Here is a 14,049-nt window from a genome sequence, read left to right on the forward strand (position 1 = left end):
GTATTTTCAGTAGAGACGGGATTTTATCAGGTTGGCCAGGCTGGTCTCGAACTCCTGACCTCAGGTGATCAGCCCACCTCAGCCTCACAAAGTGCTGGGATTACAGGCATGAGCCACCGCACCTGGCCTCAGGTATTTCTTTACAGCAGTGCAAGAACGGACTAATACGATGGGCCTAGAACAAGTGTTTTGGGTGTATCCAGTCCCACACTGTAAAACAAGCCTGCTCGTCCTCTGGCTTGTCCAAGGCTTGGATAAGACCTGCTGAAGAGGGTAGTGGGACGGGGAGCCGAAAGGTAAGGGCTTTTACTTTTTTGAGTATAACCGCTATTTTGAATCACTCACTGCAACCTTCACCTCCAATTCAATGATTCTCTGCCTCGTGGATACTGGACTATAGGCCACCACACCACTAATGGGGTTTCACCATATTGGTCAGGATGGTCTTGATCTCCTGACCTCATGATCCATCCGCCCTGGCCTCCCAAAGTGCTAGGATTACAAGCGTGAGCCACCGTGCCCGGCCAAGTGTAACCACTTTTTTAAAACGTGATTTTAATATTTTGATGACCAAAATGTTGTTATGCAGCAAAACAAAAAAGAAAAGAAACATGTAGGCTGGGCGCAGTGGCTCGTGCCTGTAATCCAGCACTTTCAGAGGCCGAGGTGGGAGGATCACCTGAGGCCAGGAGTTCAAGACCAGCCTGACCAACATGGTGAAACCCAGTCTCTACAAAAATACAAAAAATCAGTCAGGCATGATGGCGGGTGCCTGTAATCCCAGCCACTGAGGAAGCTGAGGCGGGAGAATCGCTTGAACCTGGGAGGTGGAGGTTGCAGTGAGCTGAGATCACACCATTGCACTCCAGCCTGGGTGACAGAGCAAGACTTCATTCCCCACCGCAAAAAAGAAAGAAACATGTAAAGACTCAAGTATTTACTTCTGCGAGAACAGCCTAAAACTAGATTTTATATTTTAGTTAACTTTAAAGAATTGAACTGGCAATAGGGAAGAAATCCATTTGTTGATACTCCAAGAAAAACAACATGCACAGGCCGGGCGCGGTGGCTCACGCCTGTCATCCCTTTGGGAGGCAGAGTCAGGTGGATCACAAGGTCAGGAGATCGAGACCACCCTGGCTAACATGGTGAAACCCTGTGTCTACTAAAAATACAAAAAAAAAAAATTAGCTGGCATGGTGGCGGGCGCCTGGAGTCCCAGCTACTTGGGAGGCTGAGGCAGGAGAATGGCGTGAACCTGGGAGGCGGAGCTTGCAGTGAGCAGAGATTGCGCCACTGCACGCCAGCTTGAGCAACAGAGCAAGACTCTGTCTCAAAAAGAAAAAAAAAAACAAGAACAAAACAGAAAAGAAAAACAACACGCACACAAAACACTACCAGAGAAAACGTGTGATTACCTTGCAGGCCAGCTGCTTTTCAAACCTTGGAGAAACAAACGACCACGGACCCATGTTCTGAGGTTCCTCCTGACTCCAAATATGATCTATGAGAGAAGAAATTCATTTCAGCACTTCAAGTAGACACATGCAGATGGCCCCCAACTTACTATGATTCCACCTACAATGGAGTTTTCAACTTTATGATGGTGTGAAAGGGATTCACATTCACTAGAAACTGTACTTCAAGTGCCCATACAACAGTTCTGTTTTTCACCTTTGGTACAGTATTCGATAAATTATCTGAGATATTCAACACTTCGTTATAAAATTTAATAGATTTTGTGTTAAATGATTGTGCCCAATAATAAGCTAATGTGAGTGTACTGAGCGTGTTTAAGGCAGGCTAGGCTAAGCTGTGTTTTGTAGTTTAGGTGTATTCAATGCATTTTCTTTTTTAAAGTTCTGGGGTACACATGCAGGATGTGCAGGTTTGTTACATAGGTAAATGTGTGCCATGGAGGTTTGCTTCTCAGATCATCCATCACCTAGGTATTAACCCACCATCCATTAGCTATTCTACCTGATTCTCTCCCTCCTCCCCCGTGACCCTTGGACAGGCCCCACTGTGTGTCATTCCCCTCCTTGTGTCCACGTGTTCTCATCATTCAGCTCCCACTTATAAGTGAGAACATGCGGTATTTGGTTTTTTGATCCTGCATTAGTTTGCTGAGGATAATGGCCTCCAACTCCATCCCTGTCCCTGCAAAAGACATGATCTCATTCCTTTTTATAGCTGCATAGTATTCCCTCGTGTATATGTACCAGATTTTCATGTGTTTAGTTTGTTTGTTTGTTTGTTTGTTTCGACACAGAGTCTGGCACCCAGGCTGGAGTGCCTGGCGCAATCTCGGCTCACTGCAACCTCCGTCTCCCAGGTTCAAGCAATTCTTCTGCCTCAGGCTACCAGGTATGTGCCACCACACCCGGCTAATTTTTGTATTTTTAGTAGGGATGAGGTTTTACCATGTTGCTGATCCTGGTCTCAAACTCCCGACCTCAGGTGATCCACCCACCTCGGCCTCCCAAAGTGCTGGGATTACAGGCATGAGCCACTGTGCATGGCCTGCATTTTCAACTTAACAGTATTTTCAACTTACGATGCATTTATTGGGATGTAGCCCCCTCGTAAGTTGAGGAGCATCCGTACACCAAAACATGAAGGGGAATATCTAGAGATATGTTCAGAGACATTTTTCTCTATATATTCAAATTCAATTAAATATACGCTTTTCCAATATGGCATAGCGTTGCTTGTCTCTTTTTTTCCTGGGAAATACAGACATGTATCCACCACCTCAATCACGATACAGAGCAGTTCTATCAACCCCCAGAATTTCCTCATCCTGACCTTTTGTAGTCAACTCCAGCTCCCACCCCCACCACTGAAAATCACGGATCTTTTCTCTATCGCTAAAGTTTTTTTCTTTTCCATAATGTCATATAAATGAAATCATGCAGTCTTGGGGCTCCTGGAACTGTAATAAGCATTTGTGATTGATTCACGTTGTTATGGATGGCAATGATTCACTCCTTTCCATTGCTGAGTCGCACATTATATGGATGTGCCACTAATTGTTTATTCATTCACTGGTTGAAGGGCATTTTGGTTGTTTCCAGTTTGGGGCAATTAGGAATAAAGCTGCTATAAACACTTGCCCACAGATTTTTCTGTAAACCTGTTTATTATTATTTTTTGCGACAGGGTCTCATTTTATCAACCAGTCTGGAGTGCAGTGGTGTAATCACAGCTCACTGTGGCCTCAACTTCCCGGGCTCAAGTGATCTTCCCACCTCAGCCTCCAAAATAGCTGGGACTACAGGCACACGCCAGCACACCTGGCTAATTTTTCTATTTGTTTTTTAGAAAAGGGGTTTTGCCATGTTGCCCAGGCTGGTCTTGAACTCCTGAGCTCAAGTGATCCACCTGCCTCGGCCTCCCAAAGGGCTGGCACAGGCATGAGCCACTGTGCCTGGACTATTTTCTCTTTTGTAATTAAATAAAAATTTTTGAGAGAGTGGGTCTCACTCTGTCACCAAGGCTGGAATTGCAGTGGCATGATTACGGCTTACTGCAGCCTTGAGCTGCTGGGCTCAAGCAATCTTCCCACCTCAACCCCTCAAGTAGGCTAAAACTACAGGCATGTGCTATCATGCCTGGCTAATTTCTTTTATTTTTTGTAGAGACAGGGTCTTGCTATATTGCTCAGGCTGGTCTCCAACTCCTGGCCTCAAGTGATCCTTCTGCCTCGACCTCCCGAAGTGCTGGGACTACAAACATGAGCCACCATGCCTGGGCTGTGAATGTGTTTTCATTTCTCTTGCATAAATACCTATGAGTGAGCCCGCTAGGGGAATATGGTAACTCGGTGTTTAACTTTATAACAAACTTAGTTTTTTCCAAGGTGGCTGTACCAGCTTTCATCCACCAGCAGCGAGTGAGGGTTCCAGTGGCTCTGCTCCTCATCAACACTTCATAGCATGAGTCTGCTGTTTTGTTTTATTTTAGTTTTAACCGTTCTAATAGGTGTGTGGCCATAGCTCATTCTGGATAAATTTTCATTTCTTTTAACATGAATAATAGTGAGCATCTTTTCAAGTGCTTATTTGCCATTCAGTTCTTTGGAGAACTGCCTACTCAAAGCCTTTGCACATTTTGAAAAATTGGATTATTTGTTTTCTTTGAGTTTGTTTGTTCTGTTTTTTTTGAAATGGAGTCTCACTCTGTCGCCCAGGCTGGAGTGCAGTGGCAAAATCTTGGCTCACTGCACGCTCCGCCTCCTGGGTTCAAGCGACTCTCCTGCCTCAGCCTCTGGAGTAGCTAGGATTACAGGCGCCCGCCACCAAGCCTGGCTATTTTATGTATTTTTAGTAGAGCCAGAGTTTTTCCATGTTGGCCAGACTAGTCTTGAACTCCTGACCTCAAGTGACCTGCCCACCTTGGCCTCCCAAAGTGCTGGGATGACAGGTGTGAGCCACCATGCGGGGCCTTTTTTGTTGTTGTTTAGAGACAGGGTCTCACACTGTAGCCCAGGCTGGAGTGTCGTGGCACAATCTGGGCTTGTTGAAGCCTCAGCCTCCCAGGCTCAAGCAATCCCCCTGCCTCAGCCACCCAAGCAGCCAGGACTACAGGCGTGCACCACCATGCCCAGCTAATTTTTATATTTTTAGTAGAAATGGGGTTTTGCCATGTTGGCCAGGCTGGTCCTGAACTCCTGACCTCAAGTGATCTGCCTGCCTTGGCCTGCCAAAGTGATAGGATTACAGGTGTGAGCCACTGCACCCAGCAGAGATTCAATTTTCTTTTTTCTTTTTTTTTTTTTTGAGACAGAGTCTCACTCTGTCACCCAGGCTGGAGTGCATTGGTGCGGTCTCGCCTCACTACAAGCTGCGCCTCCTGGGTTCACGCCATTCTCCTGCTTAAGCCTCCCCATTAGCTGGGACTGCATGCGCCCGCCACCACGCCCCGCTAATTTTTTGTATTTTTAGTAGAGACGGGGGTTCACTGTGTTAGCCAGGATGGTCTCGATCTCTTGACCTCGTGATCCACCCACCTCGGCCTCCCAAAGTACTGGGATTACAGGCGTGAGCCATCGCACCCGGCCCAAGATTCTATTTTCTAATAACCCCCACCATGTCTTTTCATTTAAAAGAGTTGAAATGGGTTTCAGGTATCTGAACATCAAAACCAGAATAAGAAAAACCCTTTACCTTTAACATGTTTGTATTTGCTCATCTCTTGCTGCAAAGAATCCAATGGGAAGGGGCAGAGTTCCTCTACTCGGATGACGGCAAAGTCATGCTTCTTGACCCCCAGAGATTCTCTTTGCTTCATCAGGGAGTAGAAATGTTTGCCGGAGCAGAACACGAGAGTCTTAACCCTGTTGGACAGAAAAGGAAGAATAGGGCAGGGGAGAAATTTTTTAAAGTAAGAATTATGTCAGAAGAGGCCAGGCGTGGTAGCTCACGCCTGTAATCCCAGCACTCTGGGAGGCCGAGGCGGGTGGATCATGAGGTCAGGAGATCGAGACCATCCTGGCTAACACGGTGAAACCCTGTGTCTACTAAAAATATAAAAAATTAGCCAGGCGTGCTGGCAGGCACCTGTAGTCCCAGCTACTTGGGAGGCTGAGGCAGGAGAATGGTGTGAACCCAGGAGGCGGAGCTTGCAGTGAGCCGAGATCACGCCACTGCACTCCAGCCTGGGTGACAGAGCAAGACTCCATCTCAAAAAAAAAAAGAGAATTATGTCAGAAGAAAGGGGAGACAGTGCAGATTTAAAGTCCTTATGAACAAGGTGGTGGGGGGTCTCTGCAGCTGAGTTCAGTCACAGGCTATTCCTGGAGATCCTTCTTCAGTAACATGGACCTACAAAGTCCACTTTCCCACCCACACTTAACTCATACTCCACTGACTTAAAGGACTTATATTAGGATAGGGGAGGCCAGGCATGGTGGCTCACGCCTGTAATCCCAGCACTTTCGGAGGCTGAGGTGGATGGATAACCTCAGGTCAGGAGTTCGAGACCAGCCTGGCCAAAATGGTGAAACCTCCATCTCTACTAAAAATTAAAAAAATAGCAGGGTGTGGTCGTGGGCACCTGTAATCCCAGCTACTTGGGAGGCTGAAGCACAAGAATCACTTGAATCCGGGAGGCGGAGGTTGCATAGAGCTGAGATCGCACCACTGCCCTCCAGCCTGGGCAATAGAGCCAGACTCAGTCTCAAAAATAAATAAATAAATAAATAAAAATAGGAGAGGGGAGATCTGCATCACCTGTGATCTCTTACTGTGAACTACTTTTCCCGTTAATTAAAATTCTGCCACAGAGTATGAAAACAGAGATACATATCTTACTTTTTTGGATCCACAGATGAGTCACCAATGACCGGGTTAAATGTTGTTCCTGGTGCCATTTCTTGAAGAGTTGACACAGCTGCCTATGAGGGAGAAGAGGCCACACATCCAGCAAGCAACAGAAAGATGTGATGCTGTCACTTACAAGGGTCACTATCAAACATGAGTACCAAAGTTCTAGCCTAGCACTGCAAGGAAACACATGTACTAATAGATGCCTTGCCAAAAAATATCAGTTCTGTATACTTCAGAGTAAAACTATGTTTCTGAGGTTACATAAGATAGCCTTTTGGAATCTTAACACTTTGGGAGGCCAAGGCAGGAGGATTGCTTGAGGCCAGTTCAAGACCAGCCTGGGCAACATAGCGAGACTCCCTTTGCACCTCCTACTCCACCATCCCCACTGGTGCCCCGCCTCTATTAGAAAAAAAAAAAAAGGTGCAGTGGCTCACACCTGTAATCCCAGCACTTTGGGAGGCCAAGGTGGGCAGATCATCTGAGGTCAGGAATTCGAGACCAGCCTGGCCAACATGGTGAAATCCCGTCTCTACAAAAATATAAAAATACAAAAATTAGCTGGGCATAATGGCGGGTGTCTGTAATCCCAGCTACTCAGGAGGCTGAGGTGGGAGAATCGCTTGAACCCAGAAGGCAGAGGGTGCAGTGAGCTGAAATCGCACCATTGCACTCCAGCCTGGGCAACAGAGCAAGACCCCATCCGCAACAAAACAGACCAAAACTGGCGAGTTGCAGTGGCTCCAGCCTGTGATCCTAGCACTTTGGGAGGCTGAGGCAGGTGGATTGCTTGAACTCACAAGTTTGAGACCAGCCTGGGCAAGATGGCGAAACCCCGTCTCTACAAAAAAATACAAAAATTAGCCAGGTGTGGTAGTGCACGCCTGTAGTCCCAGCTACTCAGGAGGATGAGGTGGGAGGATAGCTTGAGCTTGGGAGGCAGAAGTTGCAATGAGCCATGATCATGCCACTGCACTCCAGCCTGGGTGACAGAGCCAGACCTTTTCTCAAAAAAAAAAAGAAAAGAAAAAGACTGGGCTCAGTGGCTCACGCCTATAATCCCGGCACTTTGGGAGGCAGAGGTGGATGGATTGCCTGATGTCAGGAGTTCAAGACCAGCCTGGCCAACATGGTGAAACCCCACCTCTACTAAAAATATAAAAGTTAGCCGGGCGTGGTAGTGCGTGCCTGTAATCCCAGCTACTGGGGAGAGTGAGACAGGAGAATCGTTTGAACCTGGGAGCCAGAGGTTGCAGTGAGCTGAGATGGCACCATTGCACTATAGCCTGGGTAACAGGAAACTCCATCTCAAGAAAAAAAAAAGTAAAAAGATTGCCTTTTGTGCTTGTTTTGGCAGCACATATACTAAAATTAGAACACTACAGAGAAGATTAGCATGGCCCCTGCACAAGGATGACAAAAAAAAATTGACAAATGAATTTAAAAAAAGATTACCTTTTGCCTGGTGCCACGACATAATTAAGAATCAGGCTGGACGTGGTGGCTCATGCCTGTAATCCCAGCACTTTGGGAGGCCGAGGCGGGCGAATCACCTGAGGTCAAGAATTAGAGACCAGTCTGGCCAACATGGCGAAACCCCGTCTCTACTAAAAATACAAATATTAGCTAGGCTTGGTGGTGCATGCCTGTAATCTCAGCTACTCGGGAGGCTGAGGCGGGAGAATCACTTAAACCCAGGAGTCAGAGGTTGCAACGGGATGAGATGGCACCATTGTACTCCAGCCTGGGCGACAGAGCAAGACTGCATCTCAAAAAACAAACAACAACAAAAAAATGAAAGTAGCAAAGTCAGTTGAAACTAAAAAGGTGTTTCTGTAATTTAAATATAATTAGATATGGAAAACAGAGAAAAATGGAGTGCAAAAAATGACAAAAGGAGGAAGGCTTATTCGCCAGCTTCTTCTACTTACCGGGAGCCTGAGTAACACCTTAGGGGAAGCGACAATGAGTGGTTTTCTGAAGTTCCGGACCATCTGTCTCCTAAGCAAGTGGAAATACTGTGCAGGAGTCGTTGGGTGAACCACAAACATGTTCGCAGTGTCCCCGTCCACCCCCTCTTCTGCACTGTCACACATCTGGGAGAGAAGTGCCAAGAAAGGAGATGAACATTCAGATCATCTATTTCAGTTGTAGTGACAATGGGCTAGCCAAAGGGAAACACAGGTGTTCTCGATTATAGCAGAAATGCTATTGCCCAACATGACAGAAAAATACCAGCAGTGAATTTATTAATGGTGAGGTATTAACCAAAGTTCTCACTGGCCCAATTCTGTGTCATCTAACACAATTGTTCCCAAACACGGCTGATAGCAAGAATCATCTGGAAAGGACTTTAAAAAAAAAAAATACATATTCTGATTACTACAGGATTAAGATAGGGGAAGGAAGCACTTTCAGAATCTCACTTTCCTAACGTAATAAACAAAATGATTGTGTGTGTGTGTGTGTGTGTGTGTGTGTGTGTGTGTTTTAAGACAAAAACAAAATCAAAAGCAGCTAATAGAAAGGTTGCAAAATTGAGGGCAAGGAAGTTAAATCTCAGAAGATCCTGGTGGGACAGAAAGCCGAGGCATAACTCTTAACCCTACCCCAAAGGCAGTGAAAGGAAAGAAAGAGAGTTGACAAAATCTGGACAATTATTTTTGTTGCTGTTACAGAGTCTCGCTCTCTCGCCCAGGCTGGAGTTCAGTGGCATGATCATAGCACACTATAACCTCAAATTCTGGACTCAAGCAGTCCTCCCACCAGAGCCTCCCAAGTAGCTGGGACTACAGGTGCCTGCTACCACACTTGACTAATTTTAATATTTTTGTAGAGATGGGGTCTCGTTATGATGTCCAGGCTGGTCTCAAACTCCTGGGTTCAAGTGATCCTCCCACCTCAGCCACCCAAAGTGCTGGGATTACAGGCATGAGCCACTGTGCCTGGCCTCAATCATGATCATCTTCTTTCTGCATACACCCTTGATTCCCATGACCCTTCACTCCAACCCATAAACCTAGTTAATCCCCACTTCCTGCCTGTTCCATGTCTGCAGAGACGGTAGCTGGAGACAACACAAAATCACACCGATGGTCTTACTTTAGAATCCTGACCAACAACCTGAGGTGGGCCCTTAAGAACCCTAGACTCTTAAACTCTGTTTCCCTAACTCACTCATTCTCCTTCTTTCCCAGGTGACTAATTCACACCTTTAAACTCAGGACCTCCTCCTCCATCACCGCTCTCAGCTAATGACCTAAGAGCATGTCCTCAGACCATCTACACACACATTCTCACCTGCACCCATCTTCTCTGCCTTCCATTTATTGCCACCAACCATGCGCCTGTCTAAAGCTAATTTAATCCATCATGTACTAGAGCCCACCCCATTTTACCCATGCAAGGAAATCACTCAGTTCTTCTATCTGCACCCCTACATCATCATGCTCTTCTTCTCTACTGGATCATGCCTATCACCAAACAGGCCTTATTTCCTACCTTTAACACAAAACAAAGGCCTGGCATGGTGGTCCACGCCTGAAATCCTATCACTTTGGGAGGCCAAGGTGGGAGGATCACATGAGGTCAGGGGTTCAAGAGCAGCCTGGTCAACATGGTGAAACCCCGTCTCTACTAAAAATACAAAAATTAGCCAGGCATCATGGCACATGCCTGTAATCCCAGCTACTCGGGAGGCTGAGGCAGGAGAATTGCTTGAACCTGGGAGGCAGAGGATACAGAGAGCCAAGACTGCAGCATTGCACTACAGCCTGGGTGACAGAGCAAGACGCCATCACAAAAAGAAAACAAAACACAAAAAGAACTCTTGACACAAATTTTCCCACCAGCTACTGTCTCATTCTTGTTCTATTTACAGCAATAGTCCTCAAAAGAGTTAAGTTGACTTTCCTCCCTTTGTTTTGTTTTTTTTTTTGAGACAGGGTCTGGCTCTCTCGCCCAGGCTGGAATGCAGTGGTGCAACTTCAGCTCACTACAACCTCCGCCTCCCAGGCTCAAGTGATCCTCCCGCCTCAGCCTCCCAAGTAGTGAGGATTATGGGCATGAACCACCCGACCAGCTAATTTTTTTAGTTTTATTTTTAGCAGAGATGGGGTCTCACCATGATGCCCAGGCTGGTCTCAAACTCCTGAGCAAGTGATCCACCCACCTCGGCCTCTCAAAGTGCTGGGATTACAAGTGTGAGCCACCATGCTAGGCCAACTTTCCTCCCTTGAATAAGTTCTGGAGATCTACTTTACAGGATGGTAACTGTAGTTAACATATTATATACCTGAAAATTGCTAAGAGGATAGATTTTAAATGTTCTCTTCACAAAAAATGGTGAGCATGTGAGGTGATGGGTCTGTTAATTAGCCTGATTCAATCATTTCACAATGTATACCTGTATCAAAATATCACATTTTATACCATTAATATATACAATTGTACATTTGTCAATTAAAAATTTTTAAATAAATACACTTTCCTTTCTCTAGAATCAGGAATCAGGGGTGTCCGATCTTTTGGCTTACCTGAGCCACACTGGAAGAAGAATTGTCTTGGGCCACACATAAAATACACTAACACTAACAATGGCTAATAAGGTAAAAAAAAAAAAAAAAAAAAATCACAAATAATGTTTTAAGAAAGTTTATGAATTTGTATCGGGCCACATTCTCTTTTTTTTTTTGAGACAGAGTCTTGCTCTGTCACCCAGGCTGGAGTGCAGTGGTGCGATCTCAGCTCACTGCAAGCTCCGCCTCCCAGGTTCACGCCATTCTCCTGCCTCAGTCTCCCAAGTAGCTGGGACTACAGGCGGCTGCCACCGTGCCCAGCTAATTTTTTGTATTTTTAGTAGAGATGGGGTTTCACCGTGTTAGCCAGGATGGTCTTGATCTCCTGACCTCGTGATCTGCCCACCTCAGCCTCCCAAAGTGCTGGGATTACAGGCGTGAGCCACCGTGCCCGGCCTGTATTGGGCCACATTCAAAGCTGTTCTGAGCCACATGCGGTCCATGGACACAGGTTGGACAAGTTGCTCTAGATAGTCCTTAATATGTCCCAGACAGACTTTTGTCCCTACCACTCCATCAAAACCGCAGTCATCAACCAACAAATGGACTCTTGATTTCTAAATCCAGTGGTTCATTCTCATGCCTCATCTATTTATTTACTTATATATTTTTAGTAGAGACAGGGTCTCACTATGTTGCCCAGGCTGGTCTCAAACTCCTGGGCTCAAGCGATCCTCCCACCTCGGCCTCTCAAAGTGCTGGGATTATTTCACTCCTCATCTTAATTGACACTGACACTCCCTCTTCCTTGATATGTTTCCTTCGCTTGCTTTCTAAGATCTTCCTCCCACCTCACTGGTTGCTCCTTCTTCGTCTCACTTCTTCTTCTCCTCCGCATTCTCTGAGGTTGGACTATCCCAGGGCCCAGAGCTCAGGCACCTTCTCTCCTCCACTGTGTTCACTGCTTTGATGACTTCATCCAGACTCACGACTGTCAATGTCATCTAGTGGCTGATGACTCCGAAACTGTATCCCCCACCTACTCATTTTCCGTTTCTTCAAAAACTAGTAGTTTTGTATTTCACATGTCATTCTTTAGTTTATCTACCATTACTCTAATCTCTTTTTAAATAAAATTCTCGATGTCATCATTAATGTAACTATCCATCTATCTGTTGTTCTATCTACCTATCTATTAAGCTATCATCTATTTATACATTTTAGCTGCACACATGCCAAAATCATTAACAATATGCATGCTGAAGTACCTGGGGTGACATGTATTGATATCTCTATTTAATATTTATTTATTTAATTTTTTGAGACAGAGTCTTTGTTGTCCAGGCTGGAGTGCAGTGGCGTGATCTCGGCTCACTGCAACCTCTGCATCCTGGGTTCAAGCGATTCTCCTGCCTCAGGCTCCCGAGTAGCTTGGATTACAGGGATGAGCCACTACACCTGGCTAATTTTTGTTTTTTTAGTAAATATGGGGTTTCACCATGTTAGCCAGGCTGGTCTCAAACTCCTGACCTCAAGAGATACACCTGCCTTGGTCTCCCAAAGTGCCGGGATTACAGCTGCGCCCAGCTGATGTCTCCATTTATTTTGAAATGAATCAAAAAATAAGATGGATTGAAGGATACCAGAATGACAGATGAATAGATATGTGAAAAAACAAGTATAATAAAAAATAATGGTGAATTCTAGGGAGTGGGCATATGAGTATTCACAGTAAATTCTTTCCAACTTTTCTGTATATCTGAAAGTCTTCATAATAAACTATAAGGAAATAACATGCAAAAAGAGACATTTGTAATGATTCACACCAAATGAGGACAATGGCTATTTCTGGGAGGATATTTCAAATGTTTTAATAACCAGCCAGGGTTGGTGGCTCATGCCTGTAATCCCAGCACTTTGGGAGGCTGAGGCGGGCAGATCACTTGAGGCCAGGAGTTTCAGACCAGCCTGGCCAACATGGAAGAACACCAATCTCTACCAAAAACACAAAAATTAGCCAGGCATGGTGGCATATGCCTGTGGTCCCAGCTACTTGGAGGCCGAGGCAGGAGAATCGCTTGAACCCACGAGGCAGAGGTTGCAGTGAGCCAAGATCGCACCACTGCACTCCAGCCTGGGCAGCAGAGCGAGACCCCATCTCAAAAAAAAAAAAAAAAACCTCTCTAGGGCATTCTGATGATCAGCCTGGTATAATAACTGCTGATCCTGGCACAAGAGAACTTTAATTGCCATAAAACCATGATACAATTATACCTGAGGCATTATGTGTCCAAAGAAAATTGACATTGCATCAAATCTGTTTCACTCAAATACTAAGCTATGTTACAGTTAGGTGGGTGATAAGCTATCCGCAGGAAGTAGAAAAGCTCTAGGAAGCAGGAAAATGATTCTTTGGCTCCAGAAGACATTAGCCTTACCTGCAGGAAACGCTCTATTCGACAGGATGAGTGGTCTGGCCCAGCCCCGTCGTAGCCGTGTGGAAGGAGGATGACGATGCCACTTTGTAGGAGCCACTTGGCCTCTCCTGGAAAAGTACCATGTGGGGAGTGAGAGCTCTACGAAGCGGGGACAAAGTGGCCTGACGTGACTCAGCCAGGGAAATCAATGTTAGTTTTCTGCCTGACCCCCCAAAACTGCTTTCATTACATGCACCTTCTAGAACTGTTATGCTATACTTAGGGAAATGTCCATTTCATTGAATGAAAACCTATCATGGGCTAGGCACGGTGGCTCACACGTGTAATCCCAGCAATTTTGGGAGGCTGAGGCGGATAGGTCACTTGAGGTTAGGAGTTTGAGACCAGCCTGGCCAACATGGTGAAACCTTGTCTCTACTAAAAATACAAAAATTAGCTAGCTGTAGTGGCACATGTCTGTAGTCCCAGCTACTCAGGAGGCTGAGGTGGGAGAATCACTTGACCCCGGGAGGTTGAGGTTGCAGTGAGCTGAGATCATGCCACTGCACACCAGCCTCAGGAACAGAGTGAGACACTGTCTCAAAAAAGAAAACCATAACCTATCACGGCACAGGCCCTGGGCTTTTACGAGTGGAAGACAAACCCAAAGGGGAACGTTCCCAGCTTCCTGGACAGCACATGCCGCTCCAATACCACCACAGGCACCACTCTTACAAGAATGGGAGCTCCCGGCTGGGCACAGTGGCTCACACCCGCAATCCCAGC

General features: G+C 46.0%; 1 protein-coding gene and 1 pseudogene across 3 annotated transcripts in view; one reads left to right on the forward strand and one right to left on the reverse strand.

The window, feature by feature from the left end:
• DHTKD1 (dehydrogenase E1 and transketolase domain containing 1) overlaps positions 1 to 14,049 on the reverse strand; it is a 54,698-nt gene that overhangs the window by 3,821 nt on the left and 36,828 nt on the right. For 2 of the 3 annotated variants that reach the window (XM_058431909.1, XM_032162315.2), the window contains exons 12-16: positions 13,285 to 13,391; positions 8,261 to 8,425; positions 6,315 to 6,397; positions 5,169 to 5,338; positions 1,419 to 1,504 (exon numbers count right to left, since the gene is read on the reverse strand). In XM_058431909.1, coding sequence (XP_058287892.1) covers positions 1,419 to 1,504; positions 5,169 to 5,338; positions 6,315 to 6,397; positions 8,261 to 8,425; positions 13,285 to 13,391 — 611 coding nt within the window. Of the gene's footprint in view, positions 1 to 1,418; positions 1,505 to 5,168; positions 5,339 to 6,313; positions 6,398 to 7,784; positions 8,098 to 8,260; positions 8,426 to 13,284; positions 13,392 to 14,049 lie in introns of those variants that run through there. The other variant, XR_009211195.1, reaches the window with a different exon arrangement.
• LOC116477161 (U6 spliceosomal RNA) lies at positions 7,671 to 7,771 on the forward strand (annotated as a pseudogene).

The sequence above is a fragment of the Hylobates moloch genome, unplaced genomic scaffold, assembly GCF_009828535.3.
Source record: "Hylobates moloch isolate HMO894 unplaced genomic scaffold, HMol_V3 SCAFFOLD_2, whole genome shotgun sequence".
Taxonomy (NCBI): Eukaryota; Metazoa; Chordata; class Mammalia; order Primates; family Hylobatidae; genus Hylobates; species Hylobates moloch.